At 35.3% G+C, this 16,579-nt stretch overlaps 2 protein-coding genes across 2 annotated transcripts; both read left to right on the forward strand.

Annotated features, from left to right (window-relative positions):
• The first annotated feature begins 9,234 nt into the window (after window positions 1-9,234).
• Window positions 9,235-12,297, forward strand: LOC145985522 (sterile alpha motif domain-containing protein 3-like). The gene is made up of 5 exons (XM_083119592.1): window positions 9,235-9,675; window positions 10,186-10,350; window positions 10,716-10,833; window positions 11,552-11,740; window positions 12,157-12,297. The coding sequence occupies exons 1-5, from the start codon at window positions 9,554-9,556 to the stop codon at window positions 12,295-12,297; spliced, it is 735 nt and encodes a 244-aa protein (XP_082975718.1). The 5' UTR covers window positions 9,235-9,553.
• A 650-nt stretch (window positions 12,298-12,947) lies between these two features.
• Window positions 12,948-15,520, forward strand: LOC145985761 (uncharacterized). Its single transcript, XM_083119834.1, has 2 exons — window positions 12,948-13,182; window positions 15,219-15,520. Exons 1-2 carry the CDS (start codon window positions 13,018-13,020, stop codon window positions 15,492-15,494), a joined length of 441 nt encoding a protein of 146 aa, XP_082975960.1. The 5' UTR covers window positions 12,948-13,017; the 3' UTR covers window positions 15,495-15,520.
• Window positions 15,521-16,579: the final 1,059 nt, after the last annotated feature.

Genomic DNA, 16,579 nt, shown 5'->3' on the forward strand with positions numbered 1-16,579 from the left:
GTAAATGAGGTGTTGCCAATTCAGTTTCTTTAGAGATTTCATAGCGTGGGGTTATTTTTCCTAGGTTGTCTTATTGTATTGTGCTATTTTTTTAATACAATGTGCAGACCTTGGGGAGTGTAACGTCGTCGCCGTTCGTGTTGTATATCTAAACACTGTAAAAGTGTCAACAGCGCTTATCAGAAAAACAGGTGCTGACTCGAACCCAGATAAGTGTCCGGTCGGCTTCCTCTCGAGCTATGTCAAAGATACCGAACTGGCGTTCGAATCAGGACTTATAGCATACAAAAATTTCAACACGACTACACATTTCAACTCTTGCCGATGTTATTTTCTTGTTCTTCATTATTTTCTTTACAAAGACACCACAAATTGCCAGAGAAAGTCTCACCTGAGATCAGCCATCTTGGTAATCGAACTAAGGTCTCCCCATTATTATTACTTTCATTTCATGTCAACATCCAGTCCCCTACTCCATTACAAGATTTCCGACGACGTCCTCATCTTCTTGTGCGTCTTCTCCGAGGATAATATGGAAATTCCTAGTCCACACACAGAACTAGAAGTGCATCAAAGTAGATTTGATGCACTTTTAATGCATCATTTGACACACCCAAACGTGTAATTCAGGTTTCTTGAAATTATCTCTGCATTTGATGCACTGTTAGTGCATCAAATGGAATATCGTCTTTGACGTGCATCTTTTGACACACGCTAGTGTGTCATTCCTCGCCGATTTGAAAGTTGATGCATTTAAATGCATAATTTTGAATATATGCACATGCCTGCATAATTCCCAAATTTGACTTATAGTAGTTATTTGCGGCGTCTTTTTGCCGTTCACCGCCTGATTTTTCACCCTTCAACCAACCCATTGAGAACTTCATGTAATATATTTCTAGAGACGTGATCTAGATATTTATTATTTTATTAGTCCTAGCATACAGATCAGTTTAACACTCAGAGAAATGTTCCATCTTGTAACTCCCTCCACCAAGGGATTATAGAGTCATGGAAAAAATACTATCTCCATAGAACCTTAATACCAGTAGTCTTATGGGAGAAGCATTATCACTGTATGGTATATTTAACTATTTTAGCCGATATAAATCCACCTTCCAGTAATATTTATAACTGTTAGTGGCATTTTCTTTAGTAGAGGGTATACCTGCATTAATTTTAGAAGCAATGATGAATAAAATCCGTCCAGATCATGTACAGTCAACGGCAAAGATAATGGAAAGAAAATTGTCCACCGCTATTTTCAATATTTTTTAATTCTATATCCTGTGTTGTTTTAAGGAATGTAACTATGTTGGTTCGAAGCAGGCGTTGTTCTCTGCTTATTGACGTCTTTATTTTAATTCATTGTCATCACATTGTGTAATTCAGACCGAATGAAAATGGCCTACTGTTTCTTTGGCCGTTGGGTGTATGCTATCATAGGCGTAGCTACGGGGTGTGCCGGGTGTGCCTAGGCACACCCTAATGGGCTGCTTTATCAAAGAGAATTAAAGACAGATATTTCAATAAGAGATAAAATAATCGGCAGTTTGTAAGAAGTTGAAAATGTCATTACTTGGTACAAACGTGTGCATTATCGCTGATGAAACGAGTGTCTATAGATTTTCGATTTTTTTATGTCATTGGAGAAAGAAGATATTGACTGCATTCAACTCTGTACTGCAGCGCTTTTCTTCTATACCTGTCACAAGCTGCACGTGTGAGAGAGCTTTCTCCAAGCTTACCCAAGTTAAAACTAAATTAAGAGCAACTCAGAAGCAGGGTAGATTGGAAGCCCTGCTCTTGCTATTTGTGGAACAGGAAAAAGCTTAGTCTATTCTGTTGATGTAAGTGAAGTTATTGATGAGTTTAAGAACATTGTACCTTTTGACAGACGTCTCTTGTTATAGATGACGTGTATTTTGATGTATTTGTTTGTAACATTTATGAACATTTTGTGTGTGTTTTTGTGTGTGTGTAATTTCCATGCAATTTGATTTTCTTCTACTACATATATTCAGAAATTTTCAACACTGTCATTTATTGAATTTATATTCCTTTACAAACATCAGTGTAGTTAAAGAGCCAAGTGATTGTGTTGCAAAATATGCTATTAAAAAGGTACAATACCTCATTTTTTTCTTTGTGCACACCCAAATATAAAGTTCTAGCTACGCCTATGGCGTGGAGCATTTAGTTATAAATTACACCCTGCGGTAATTTCTGTATTAACTGTTAAAAATTAACATAATCGTTTTGCAGGTAAGTTAAGTTACATATATGTCCAATTGTTGTGTGGTAAAAATCCATCAGTTGTAAGAAAGTTGGAAAAGGGAGGGGGTACCAATTATTTGGGAATACAGGTTTTTGAGTCTGGCAACTGGCAACTGTGATTTGGAAGATAGTATGTAAGGAGGGTGCGCGTCTTTGTATCCCTTCCTTCATTGTCTCCCACTTATGGTGTGTGGTCGTCTTCGTGCAAGTAAAGCGAGAAAGGAAATCGTAATCCATCCAGACCGTAAACCTCGTCGAATTTCTGGTCTACAACAGGAACATCATTGTATCACTGGAACAGTTCTTAATTGTTTAATATACGCCATTTTTTGTGAAAAATGTCGGAGAAAATCATCAATCAAGAGGCCATAAGTAAGGTAAGTACTTAGAACTTTTGTAAAAAAAAGAAGGTAACGTGCAGATAACAAGATTAATATTTTATTTTATAAATCGCATTAATACATTACTTAAATACATGTAACTCTTTAATTGCTAACTTTAGTAAGGTTCTTACCTGTGTTTTCTAATTTCTCAAGTAAAACTAAAACTTGAGGATCGTGCAACTTAGCAGTCATTTGTTTTTTTGTGGTGAATAAAGAGGATATTAGCGTGTCCTCCGTTAAATTAAAAGCTGGTAGTTTTCGCCATTAGGCAGACGAGGTGAGGAAACTATTGAAAGTAATTGTGTAAGTCAAAGTCTAGGTAGCCATGATATAAGCTGTGTCGGAATCTTTGTTAAGCTACATGTGCATGTGATTCGCGATAGTGTTCAAGCAAACTTTTTGAAATAGTTCAGGGAATTCAGGTAAAGGTTCAACTTCGTTCTTTTGTGTGTGTGTGCGTTTATTTGTGTAAAAGTTTCGGCCAAAGTTCCCAACCAAGCTTATTCACTTTGAGTCGATATTTCACGTAACATTTTCCTTGTTTGTTAAGAGATACTAAATTTTCAGCAAAATTTAAAATTACATGGAAAATGGTCTTCTGATTTCCGAAGCAGGAACACACTTGTGTATTATTGTCTCAAAAATAGTCCAAATGCAAGGGTGTGTTACTCTGTGAATGGTTATTCTGCAAACCATATCATTTTATTTTCTTCGTGCTGCTTGGGTTGTAAAACTATGTCATTCATCTGTACAAAATAATTGGTGCCGAAGTTAAACTTGAATAGGTTAATTTCAGAGCCTTTCTAAAAATAACTTCTGGTTCGATGTCGTAGTGGCTAATTTGTAGTAATATTTTTGGTACTACTCTACTATACCGGAAACACCTATCAATTTTTTACATTGCTAACGTACTATTCTGCACTGCGGAACATTTGTTTAGGTGAAATAATGAATTTCTAACTACAATATTGTCTATTTCTTACATTAACGTACTTACTGTTCCTTATTTCCCACAAACTATCCACGGGTAGCCCCAAAAACCATTGATGTTAGCCCAAAAATTCGATAGCCTTACGAATCATTACGGGGACGAGGTATGCCTACTAGGTTAGGTTAGGCCTGTTAGGTTAGGTTCCATTAGCACTACTTTCATTCAATTTAGCATATACGGACAACATTGGCTTGTGACAGCAGCAATATCGCGTATTGTGCTCTCGTGCAGAAAGCAAATGGTGGCAGCAGCAATAGCACGTCTGAAATAGATTTTCGTAGAAAACCACATGCATTCACATTAAAATGGATCAAAACTACATTCCCGAACATCAACAACGCTACCGAAAATGATTTGCATAAGTACTTTCTCCTGTAAATTTGAAGAAATCCATCTCCGGTATAGTAAAGTGTTACCATATTTTTTTGTGCTTGTTTGCCAGTTATGTTCACTGCCTTTTTGTAAAATTAATGTATCTTGAATGTAACTAGTGTCACACACATAACACACTTGTTCATGCTTTTCATGGATTCCACCTACGACATCATACTAAAGTTTTCTCATGTGTTAAGCCACCACAAAGTACTTCATAATTCTATGAAATCAGTTCTTTGTGTGTAAAATGCCTCCCATGTAAAGCTGGAATGCCTCATTACCTCTTTGATAGCATTACTTGGAGCATTCCAGAGTGCAGCTTTTCACACATAAAATGCAAGAGTCTGGACATGAAATTGGATTAAAATATTAATCATGAACTGATTTCATAGAATTATGAAGTACTCTGTAGTGTCTGTTCGCAAAAGGGGGGGGGGGGTTACGAAAATTTGGTAATGTGTGTGAGGGTTTAAAAAAAATGACTTCATTTATCTGTGTAGAATATAGAGTACAAATGCTAATTATTGTTGGTGAAATATGTAAATTCCATGCATTCACAAACTCTTCAGGTTTTATGCAATTAAAGACAACAATTTCCAGATTAATTCATTTTATTATGCACATTGAGTAGGACCACTTTTCGCATACTGCCCCAGGGTAATTCCAATTTTGGTCTGGGCTTGGGTGTTCTATTAGTGTCACTTTAATTTGAACATATAATTCTCATGTAATGATTAGCCAAAATTGGCAGAAATGAGAAGTAAATATACCATAGCGATCAATCCTCCCATTTGCTACATTTCCGTACATGATGTAGGCCGAAGCGTTTGCTCACATTTCCAAAAAATCAGTTAAGATTAGCTGGCAATTGGTGTTATGGTGTAAAAATTGCCATTTCAACGTTTTCAATGATGAAAGTAGTTTTCGGAATAGAATCTTATCCCAGCAGCTATGTAAATATACCTTTCTGCATACTACAAACTATCTCCTGTGAGAATTTTTTTGTACATGTAAACAGAATCAACTGTTCACATGTGAGTTATTCCAGTTTGTATATTGCATTTTCTGCTTTTTGAAAAGTCGTTAATTTTAAAATTTAATAGTCACTGTAATTGTAAATAACTTTTTGTGCATAGTTTTGAGAATTTTTTTAGTGAAGGGAGTAAATCGTGTCAGACTGAAAGATACTTAACTTCCATTTGTAACATGCCTGGTTAAATTGCTGATACCAAGAAATTGAACGCCAGAGTGGAATTGTATTCAGAGTAGTGCATTATGAATCAGTTAATATTTCATATGAAGTTTGTGATAAAACTGCATAAACAAAAATTTATCTTTTTTAGATGCCTCATGTAAAGTTTATTTTTGTCGAGGTTTTGGCAAGTTTAACCATAGAATATTTTATTCCATGTCGCAGCTTGTATGCCAAAAAAATAGCATAAAAGATATAAAATTTCGAATTAGTATTAAATACCACTACCACTGGATTGTAGTACAATAGACTATGCATTGTGAATAAGATTGTTATGCACCATGACTTTCCTAAACATTGTTTCATGAGACACTTTGTTCATTTTAAACTGGCTGATTAGTTTATGTTGAACTATTCCTTTCGTATTGACTCTCCTATTGATTAGTCACGGGTTGGAATATTTAAGATCTTTTATCGCCTTCATCAAATTGTGCTCTTCGTTGCACTTACTCTGTTGAAATGAGTGACATAAAATGATACAGATACGGAAAAAATGATGTTCGTGTAATGATTGGAAAAAAAAAACTATAAAATGTAACAAAAGCTAAAGTATACAAAGATAATGTCTTTCATTCATAATATGACAAATTGTTTATTCATTATTTAACAGTGCTACAATGCTTTGGATCAAACAAACTGAACGCACTTCCAGTATTCCCGCAGGGCATGTAGCGAGGCGGCAACGCTGTGCTTCACCTGCAGCCCACAGAGTCAGAGATTGCCATAAGTCATCCATGTGTTTTCCATATTAGGAGTAGTCGATGATAATTTATATCTATGGTTATACTTGAGATACAAATGTTAAACTTCTGGATTTGGATCACATGTCATATGAATGGCTTTTTACAATTTCATTGAATTTGCAATTATGCATTTCAAGATTGCACGTTTGCCTAAAATATCATTTTTTTAAGAATCTAGTGGAAGATCTTGGGTTTGACTTTTTCCACAGAGGTGACAAAATAATCACTTTAAGTACAAGAAATCTCAATTTTATATCAATAGTTGATTATGAACTGTATGATGTTAAGTTCCCCATTCTTGCAAAATGGAAGATAAAACTACTTTTTAGTAAATTTTTCATTACAAAAGAAAATTCAATGAATAATAATTTTCAGATGACTCTTATTAAAAAATACACTTGAAGCTTTCCAATGAGGTATATTTGACTTTTTTCCTTCTACGGAATACAATTTTACAAGCACGTAAACAGAGGGCTCAATATTTTTGTCACGGACAGTAAGTAAGTTGCTCTAAGCTGCTGTAACAAATTGGTAATTTTGTTAGAAATTTAGTGGTGAACGTGCCAGTTATAAAAATAGTTCAATTTTCTTTACAGAATGTCCTTTGATAGCACAATGCCACCAATAAGGTACACCTGTGAGATATGTAGTGAACATCATGCTGTGACTTATTCAGCTTTATTGAGGCATATCCACTTAAGGCACAGTTCCGAACCAAATTTCCGTATATCATGCTTTATCCGTGACTGTCCGAAATCATTCAGGAATTATCATACGTTTGTTGTTCACGTACATGGGAAGCATGGTTTTGTGGGCAAGGAAAAAAGATATGTACCCAACAGTCAACAAAGTGATGAGTATCCGTCTAATTTACATTTTGATTTGCCCGGCACAAGTGTGGATGAAGAAGAAATTGTATATAGCACTACCAACATGTCTTCTGTAGATTACAAGCTTTGTTTATTATTGCTACAGTTCAGAGAACAGTGTAGACTACCTATGAAGGCAATGTGTAATTTATTAGAAGAGTTTGTGTCTTTGCATGAAAGAGTTTCATTTGATGCCCTAGAAACTTTTACAAGTAATATTTCAAACTTGTTTGGTGAAGGCCACCAATTTGAGCTTAAATCTTTGTTGGAATCTCACAAAGAACATCTGTCTGTGCTAAGGAAATCCTTACAAAAGATGAATACCAAGAAGAAGCAGGAGAGAATGTTTACTCATCTAGGTTTTGTTAAGCCTGTAAAAGTAAATGTGGCTAATTCAAGTGATGATTTCATATATGTTCCATTGTTGGATACTTTAAGAGAATTATTATCCCATAATGATGTGTTTGCTGAAGTCATAAATAATTCAAGAAATGTTTCAAAAAATATTTCAAGCTATTCAGATGGGACAGTGTACCAAACTCACCCTCTTTTCAGTATTGATAGGCTAGGACTACAGATAGTATTGTATTGTGATGATTTTGAACATTCTGAACTGAAACAATGGGCCCAGTTATCAAGAAACAAGAAGAACTTGGGTGTCACAATGGCATACCGCAATCAGCTAAAGCAGTGCTACTATTTCACATCCAGGACATACTTTGGTGATGAGCCAAGTATCACTGATAGAGCTGCTGTGTGTGTTGCTAGTCTTGGCATTAAGAAATACTTCCTACTTGCTAAGGGATTTATAGGAAGTGAGGACACTATTATTGTTTTGTGTTCTTCAGTAACTTTTAACAACATTACATATTATGATAATTGTGCTGTTGTAACTAATATTAGTGATAGTGAAATTGTATTTGGTCTCATAAACTCGCTTTATTTTTATCAAGGAAAATGTGCACTAGTATGCAAACACATGGTGAATGTATGCTTTGACAATCACTTACAGTGTTATGTTGTGAGGGAAACTGATGTATTTCATGTCTTGTATCCTGCTGAATTGGATTATCCATTCCCTTTGCCTGTGTACAAACATCCTAACGCTAGGGATCTGTGTATTGTCATGAGACATGTTCTTACCAGCACAAGATGAGGGTTCTAGGTTGTTCTGTGTGGTTGACTAGAATATACAAGGTATTCAGATATTAAGTATATATATAAACATAATTCTTATTTGTCACTATCATGTACCTGCTAGTTATTAATCTGTAATAATTATTTTTGAGTCATACTTATTAATTTTGCATGTAATAAATTTCAAGTATACTTACATGAAGTTCAATTGGTGATTTTGCACTTTTCATAAATTTGGTCTCTTTCAATGTGTTTTTTAATCTATTTTGAGAGTTATTTTTCACTTGAGAATATTCAATTAGCTGGCATGTGTTCAATCTTTTTGTCATAATCTTTAATGTTTCGGATAGCCATGTTGTCGCGATTTATGGAATTCTGAGTTTAAATAAACTAAGAACATGCCTAAACTGTTATTCTGCTACTTAGTGAAATGGCATGTGGTGTAAGTTATGCCTTATCTTCATTAGAACTATTTATTTGAACTCGGCAGCTAAGGAAATATTGACTGTATTGTTGTGAAGATGCTCCGAAAAATGTTTACTTTCGGATAGTAAAAAGTTGTGTATTCTTTCTGTGTATTTGCAATAATATTTGGCTTATTTGTATTATATTTCTGTTTGGCATGTGAATTTTATCTGGGCAGTTGTCGTTATTGTGTATATGTTTGTCTGATCTATTGTTGAAACATTAATATAAAAACAAACTGAGATGTGTTGATATTTCTTTGTCATGCTTTTTTAAAATGTGTGTTTGGTGCTTTGCTTCTGGTAGGTTAGAAGATATCATGTATCTCTTAATGAAAGAAAAAAAAGTAATTGTTTCTACCAATGAAATTCAAAATGTATGCAGTGCCATAAAGATGGGGTTTGGTTTGCCTCATCATGCGAATGTGCTTCTACAGGCATGGGATGAGGAATTTGATGATTGGATCGATGCTGACATGGAGGACATGCCTGAACAAGCCCGGAAGTTAAAAGCTGTGATATGTGGGAGGTAATGTATTAGTTTTGTTTTTTATCACTAGATAGTTTGTCTCAGGGTTTTCTAGAACAACCTAATGGTAATTGTGTAATCTTGAAGCAAGAGTTACCAAAATTTTCTCGAAGTCCCCCCCGACCCCCCATGCAGCAAGTAGCCTTCAAGCTTTACCAAACATTCCCAAGTTAACATTTTCCACTTCAAGTGATGGTAATGTGGATGAGTTTTCATAAGGAGAGAAGTCTGTCAAACATTAATGCTCAAATTCAACTATTTATGTAATTTGCTATCTTAGTCACTCCAGCTTTATTAATATACAACCAACCAAACATTCCACGTGTTTGCAGATTTACTGCAGTCATTTTAAAAATTTTATTCTAACAATATTAAGATACAGTTGTGCCTTGTAGTAAATTCAGATTTTTATCATATTTCCTTTAGTTTAAAGTTATTTATGTAATTATAGTGTGACCAGTAGTAATTTGACTTTAATCAAAATTTACAGCTTGAATGAAGATAATGAAAATAATTTGAATCAATCTTCAAGCATGCAAGAGGAAACATCTTGTACTGAAGAATGTACACTACAAGAAACCAATGGCCATGGTGAATGTTCATTAAAGGATGGAAATGATAAAAATTCTGATGCAGAACCACTACAGTCTGCAAGGTAATTAGCATTAAATGGAAAGGTCTTTTAGATTATATTTCACTGAACATATTTCTATTGGTGCAATAGACATTGCAGTGTTGCCATAGTATTTACAACACATTCTATTAAATGTAACTAAATGCTGGTGTGCAATCAGTGTAGTAATTGACTTAAATTTCTACCTTGGTCAAACCACAATGTAGTTCTTCTAAAGCTTTGTCATGTTATTTTTATTCATAAGATAAAACTATATCTTAGTGTCTGGGAGTTTCACTTGAATTCCTTTCAAATGAGTTTGTTACGCTCAAAAGTTCCTTAAAAACCTGTAATGGTTGGTATCACAGAGATGTTAAGATTTTCTCTCCCTACATGACTTGAAGGTGATAGTCTAGGAGTAATGAACAAATTTTAAGATAGTGAGCACATTTAAGGTTCTGCAGTTTGAGTTCATTCTACTATTTAATGTCTTATATACATTTTTTGGTAGGCAGAATTGATTTTATAGTGAATGCTTGTCTTGTTTTTCAGGATCAAACTTAATGCCTGGCCATTATTTTTCCCTGTGCCAAATTTCAGATGTGATGTAGAAATGTACCTAGGTGCGGGAAACCCAAAGAAAGGAGAGTGCATCCCTCCAAAGTATAGGAGGCACATCATTAAAACATTGTTTGATTCAATGCTTGAGTACACAGTGTAAGTTTTACATTAAGAAATTTCACTTAGTACTTATGACATGGGTAGCAAAGTGTTAACATAGTCAGCAAGTTTAGTCATGAGAAAATTTATTTAGTACTGTGGAACTTCAACCATACATTTTTAAACTGAATGAAGCAGATTGAATGCATAATTTGGGGAAAATGTAAAATCACTGTTCCATTTCATTGCATTCAATTTTCCATATTTGGCTATTGGCTCAGATTTATTCCACAAAGTTCTAGAAATGTAGGTGTCTTTCTTCACGTATACTTGATAATGGAAAATTAACAAAATTCATAGTAGTAAATTGAGTTTAGCAAACTACCATCTTATGTTAAGTTAATTAGAAACATTTTTTTCAGCATTCCAACTAGCAGCCAGTATCGAGATGTGGCTCAAGCATTGATAGGAAAATACCCTTCATTGGAGGATGAAGTTCCAGGGTCAGTTGTGTCAGCTGGACCAAGATGGAGGCCATATGTGAGTATGAAATTTACTCTTCTGCGACTATTCATGAACTTGTTTCTGCTAGTGATATGATTTTTAAAATTTAAAGTCCATAAACTTTCACTATAGATCATTGTACAAAGAAAATAAGAAAACTATTTACCTAATGTTAACATTACCAAACTGTTTTAATTATTTTGTTCCTACTCTTACTTTCTTCACCTTGATGTTTTAGATGTTGAAATTGAAACTAGAGTAAATACTTTGTATTTAATCAATTTTTTAAATGCTAGAGCATGAATGGTGCATAAATTGGAGCACATGCCAACCTTTTTCACTCTAAATCTCTTTTCCACCATGTAGGTTTTCTTCTTCCAGCTTTGACTAAATCATTTGACTTCTTGAGAAGGGTGGAAAAGATTGGGGTTAAAACTTTGAAGGAACTGGATATTTAAGTCAAGGTTGCAATTGCCCTGTTTCAATATTTTCCCCCTGTTCCTCTATACAATGTTGTTCTTATCCCCTGAATATTATTTGTAGTATTATACTAACTTTGAAATTTCTGCTGGCTGCCAAATCTTGTTTAACCTCTCAACAATTTACCTTTCATCTGATTTTAATTCAAATCTCCTCCAGCCCACTGGAGAAACTAAATCATGTGGTGTAGGCTTCAGGAAGAAAATGCATGTGTCAAACAACCAATGCCTGCAATTTACTTTACTGACAATTTGTTTTTCTCTGAACTTTTCAGGGTAGTTGGACATATGCCCTCTCGAACAAATTCAGAAATGAAAGGGTCAGAGTGATAAATTTCAAGGATTTGTGTAGCCAGGCAAAGACTCCAAAGGCTGTGACATCTACGGAGAAAGTGATACCTCCTGGAGAGGATTCTGTAAGCCTCCAGAGGCATAAGAAGATCCTAAAAGAGGAATTTGTTAAGGTAAGTAGACATTATGGTGAGGGATTATTTTTACTTGGATTGCATACAAATATTGTAATTTCAAGACTGAAAATAGGTTAAAATTTAATTGTGAGATTGCATAACAATGGTTTCTCATCCGCTGAGTATTATTTTGAGACACTATGAATTTTGAAAGCTTAACAACCAAGCAAGGTTAGTCATGGTCAGGATGATGTAACAAACTATTCTGTTTATTTCACAATAAAACTTTTCTTCCTATTTGATGTAAAGTATTTAAGTATGTTTCATGTAGGCAAAAAGTGCAGTCAAGTACCCTAGTGCCTATGTTGGAATGGGAGAAATTTCAATTCTCAATGCAGTATTAAATTAAAGTTCAAATTAGTCATTGTTTGTGTGATAATGTAATGTTTTTTAATGTTTTTTTTCTTTTTTAGGCTAACAAGGACATGGATAAAGTTAATCATTTGATGGAACTTACATACTGGGACAGGAGGCAGAGAGTTTTGTCTGACAAGAGGAGACAGGTGGTCATTCAAGGTCTCAGAGATGATTATCCATCTCAACTGCATGTATAATCCACATGTTTTTCATAGTTAAGAAAGAAAAAAATTGGTCATAATCTCACTGCTTGTTAGCTAGCTGAATTTGATTAGTTTGTTTGATACCTCAGTAATGTATTTATTCAGAACCTTCAGCAAAATGTGGTGAAACATACTTCTCCTTGCCAGAAACTGTTTTTGAACTTTTAATTGAGAGCTGCTGCCTCAGTGTGTGTCATGGAAAATTCAGGGGTCATGGATCAATATGCTTCTCTTCGATTGCTCTTAATCACACCCAGTCTCTCATAAATGTGTCCAGATCAAGATGCTGATCACATATCCACTGTGGCCAGGGCTGGATCCTGATACTCACAATTAGCCAAGGGCAGCAGATTTGGTATTATATTAGTATTTTCTAAGGCACATGATTGTACTGAGTCACTATTGCCATAAATAGCCTCATATTCAGTGAAAACATCAGTCATTTTATTAGTTTATTAAATTGAATAATGTGATTCATATATCTACTTTTGTAAAGTAGTTGTCGGGATGTGCATTTCTATCAAAAGAAGAACCATAACAGCAATAACTTAATTTTGGCACATACCCGATAATTGGTAATCTATGTTCTAACTAGTAAGAGGAGAATTTTTTGTTTATTTAAATTTTCAGATTCTGCTAGAGAGTAATCGCTTGTTAGATGTAAATATTGATGAAGTTCTGCTACCATTCTTCAGAACCAGTGCTCCCAAAGTGATGGAATTGCTAAAAACCTCCAGATCGGAAAAAGCAGCGAAATTACTGCAGGAGTATGAAGAATCTCAAAGTGTACCTGCCTACAAAAATGGCATGTTAGTAGTTTGTGGACTCTCCGTGCTGTTAGGTGGAGATTCCAATATAGTACTCCCAAGTAGTGTTGATGTAAGTAATAACTGTACAGTTCAAGTTATAATACTCATCAGAATACTATGGCAAAGTTTATGATAGTTTAATGTAACAATAGGACTGAAGTTTATATAAGTGTCGCAGTTTGAGCAATGTATGTGTTTCAAAAATTGTTTCTTGAAAGTTTATCATTGTGTGGAGTGAAAGTGATGTAAAAATAGCTTAATCAAATCCATATCATCTTAGCAATTCAAGGCATTTAGTGTAGTCTTAAATGGTTTAAAATGGTCAAAGACAAGGAAAAATTAAGGGGGGGGGCTTGCAGCCCCTCACAATACTTTTTATGTCTATTTAAAACTGATCTTCCAAGGTCATAATTAAAATGACTCTATTATTCCTTAATATGATCTGTATTACCTTGAAATTGCAGTCCAAAATTATTAACTATAAAGTTAAAATGAATAAAAGATCTGTACAACTCTTAAAATGAATTTAAAGTTTACCACCTATCAGAATTTTTTTGGAACTTAAATAAAGTGGAAGATGCTTGAAAAGAGCTTTATCTGCCCTTGTTTCATGAGCATGTAAGATCCCAAAAATAGGCAGACTGGTTAGCACAGCATGCTGCAACACCAAGGGTTCTGCATTCAAATCCTGGCCTGCACATAGATGTTTTATGCGAGTGGCCCTTATAAATTTCTTCATATCACTGATCCTCAGTCATGATTAGTCAGGGGTAACAAAAAATTCTGGATCTTGCCAGCATTACATGTACTATATTCCAAAATGTAAGGTTCTTGACTTGTGATTAGATTAAAATCTCATAATGAACTGATTTCATAGAATTGGTACTCTATGGTGTCTGCAAATAAAGTAAAACAACCTTGAGTATCATGTAGCCTGAGTACATGAAAAGCATTAATGAAAATGTGTTGTCTGATGCTTTAAAAATGTATCAAGATTTGTCATTTGTCTGTGAAGCATATGGCTACAGGGTGTCTACCAGTCTCGGTTATCTGCCAAATGCAGTCCAGGATGCATTAATAGATAAAGAAAGTCTAATTCTCTTGTTAAATACAGCTTCAATTTTATCTTAACTGGTCTTTTGGTAGGGTTTAAGTAAATGTTTAGTTTAATTGATAATTTCAAACTTTACCTTAGGAGACATTGAATATAGAAAGGTTAATAAAAGAAGCAAGAAAAGTCAAGAATTTAGGATTTGGTATTTTGGTATACACCCTGATATAAGAGGGTGGGCTGAAAAGTAATGCCTCCTATTTTTTTGTGAGGGTGTAAAGACATTTTGGATTTTGAGCAACCATGCATTGTCCTCTTCAGACTTCCCCTCTTTTCCATTCCAAGTTTCAAACTTCTATCACTATGGGTTGCTGAACTAGAGCAAGGGAAATGGCAGCATGTAACCATACTATGTCGGTGCACAGGAACTCTCAACCTCAGCAGGAGATTTCATTGTGAGCATGAACAGCCAAACATCATACAGTACTGACGTTACACATTCATTGCCATAAAAAGCCTTCATTCCCTGATGAATGTCAATTGGGGGACACATTTTCTACAGTTAGAAACTGTCTCCACACCCAAGTTTCATGTGCACTGACATAGTATGGTTACATGCTGCTATTTTCCTTGCTCTAGTTCAGCAATCCCTGGTGATAGAGGTTTGAAACTTGGAATGGAGAAGGGGGAAAGTTTGATAAGTACAATGAATGGTTGCTCAAAATCCAAAATGTCTTTACAGTCAAAAAAATATAGGAGGAATTACTTTTCAGCCCACCCTCGTAGTCTACAGATGTTAATAATTTTTGTTGGTGAAATATGCAAATTATGTGTGTTCACAAACGTTTAAACCTTAATGAAATTTAAAACAATAATTTCTGTTTAATTCATTTTGATGCAAGGAGTAGAACCACTTTCGTGGAATGCACCTGCTAATTGACATTAATCAAATCTTAGAAATCATAATTCATTAAGAATATTTCGCAGTAGTCCCCACCAGCCATCTCACATTACATAAGCTTTCATTTGTATTGACAGTATTATTTTCTTTGCAGACTGTTTCTGGAGAACCCACCATTGTTGGGGAGGACATAAGTATTTGGAAGGAGCAGTCCTTCTACATCTACGTTGAAGGGGAGAGAATGTGTTCAGCAGAAGACGTTACAAGGGCAGTTGCATGTATATTAGGCTGTGCATACATCTTCGATGTCAAATACAGTGAAAGAACGAGAAGACTTTGCGATTTTTTACAGTTGTGTGTGTTATGTACACCTCCTCATAAGCCAGTTACTAAAACAGCAGGGAGGATTGCAAAGGTTTTGTGTAAATGAGAAGTGAAAGTAAAGATTGAATGAAATACTGTAAATCTGTTTTCTATGCTTTTTTCCTCAAAAGTTTTACTACTAAATTTCCCTTGTGGTATGCAACCATGCTGAGCAGCTAAAAAAAAATAAACGCATTTACATGTGTCACTCTACACAAAAGTGCATCAAATTTTTTGACTCCAACGACACGTTTTGGTGGATAAAACGGATGATGCACTTTAGTGCATCATTTGACACAAATATTATGACGCATTTAGGTGCATATTTCAGTTTGATGCATTTTGGTGAATCATTTGACACATTTAATTTGATGCATCTGGGTGCATCAGTTGCTTTTGATGCACTTTTAATGTGTCGTTGGAGTCAAAAAAATGATGCACTTTTGTGTGTCAATTGACACACTTTGGGTTCTGTGTGCACATTCTAAATCTAGGATTCAGAGGCCTTTCGAAACTAGTTTTCTTTCGTCACATGCAGCAGTACGGAGCTGAGAGAAAGATTTCTGGTGGGCAGCTTGTGAACTAACAGGTGGGAGATTTTTAACAGCGCGGCTGGAAGTTGTGGCGACAGATTGAGGCGTATGGCTGAGGATCAATAACGGAGATCTAGGCTCATGTGAGCTGAAGACTTTCCATCCTGTTGAAGTCACTGGGATGTTTTGTCCGCCACGTGCAAAGTCTCCTATAATGCGGTGCTCCCAATTGCTGTCAAGATATGGGAGACGAGACACCTGTGAGATCCCAAGCCCCAATCATTTCCACGCATTGTTGCCAACTCATAGCCACGATAAAATCGTCACTGCATTTCAGATGGATAGTATTTTTTTCCCCAGGACTTGTCGAGAAACAGAACCTCTTAGACTTGTTTCCAGATAATACCAAAACTAGATTCTTCTGGACTTGTGTAGACAAGGCTGAGAACGGGTCTAGCATCTTACAAATGCTGCAGTCCTAGAACGCGACAGATTTGGAGCCATTTCGATAATGGTTTGGGGTGGCATGAGTTTAGAGTAACAGAACGGACCTTGTCACCATCAGAGGCCGACTTAAAGCAGAGAGGTACATTGCGGAGGGTGTGCTGGATCATGCGAT

This window comes from Lepisma saccharinum, chromosome 3 (assembly GCF_977018435.1).
Source record: "Lepisma saccharinum chromosome 3, izLepSacc3.1, whole genome shotgun sequence".
In the NCBI taxonomy this organism is placed as follows: domain Eukaryota; kingdom Metazoa; phylum Arthropoda; class Insecta; order Zygentoma; family Lepismatidae; genus Lepisma; species Lepisma saccharinum.

Coding starts and splice junctions, on each gene's coding strand:
- LOC145985522 (XM_083119592.1), top strand. CDS start 9,554: ATGCAAGAGGAAACATCTTGTACTGAAGAATGTACACTACAAGAAACC. Junction 9,676..10,185: donor GAACCACTACAGTCTGCAAG/GTAATTAGCATT, acceptor CTTGTTTTTCAG/GATCAAACTTAATGCCTGGC. Junction 10,834..11,551: donor GACCAAGATGGAGGCCATAT/GTGAGTATGAAA, acceptor TGAACTTTTCAG/GGTAGTTGGACATATGCCCT.
- LOC145985761 (XM_083119834.1), top strand. CDS start 13,018: ATGGAATTGCTAAAAACCTCCAGATCGGAAAAAGCAGCGAAATTACTG. Junction 13,183..15,218: donor TACTCCCAAGTAGTGTTGAT/GTAAGTAATAAC, acceptor TTTTCTTTGCAG/ACTGTTTCTGGAGAACCCAC.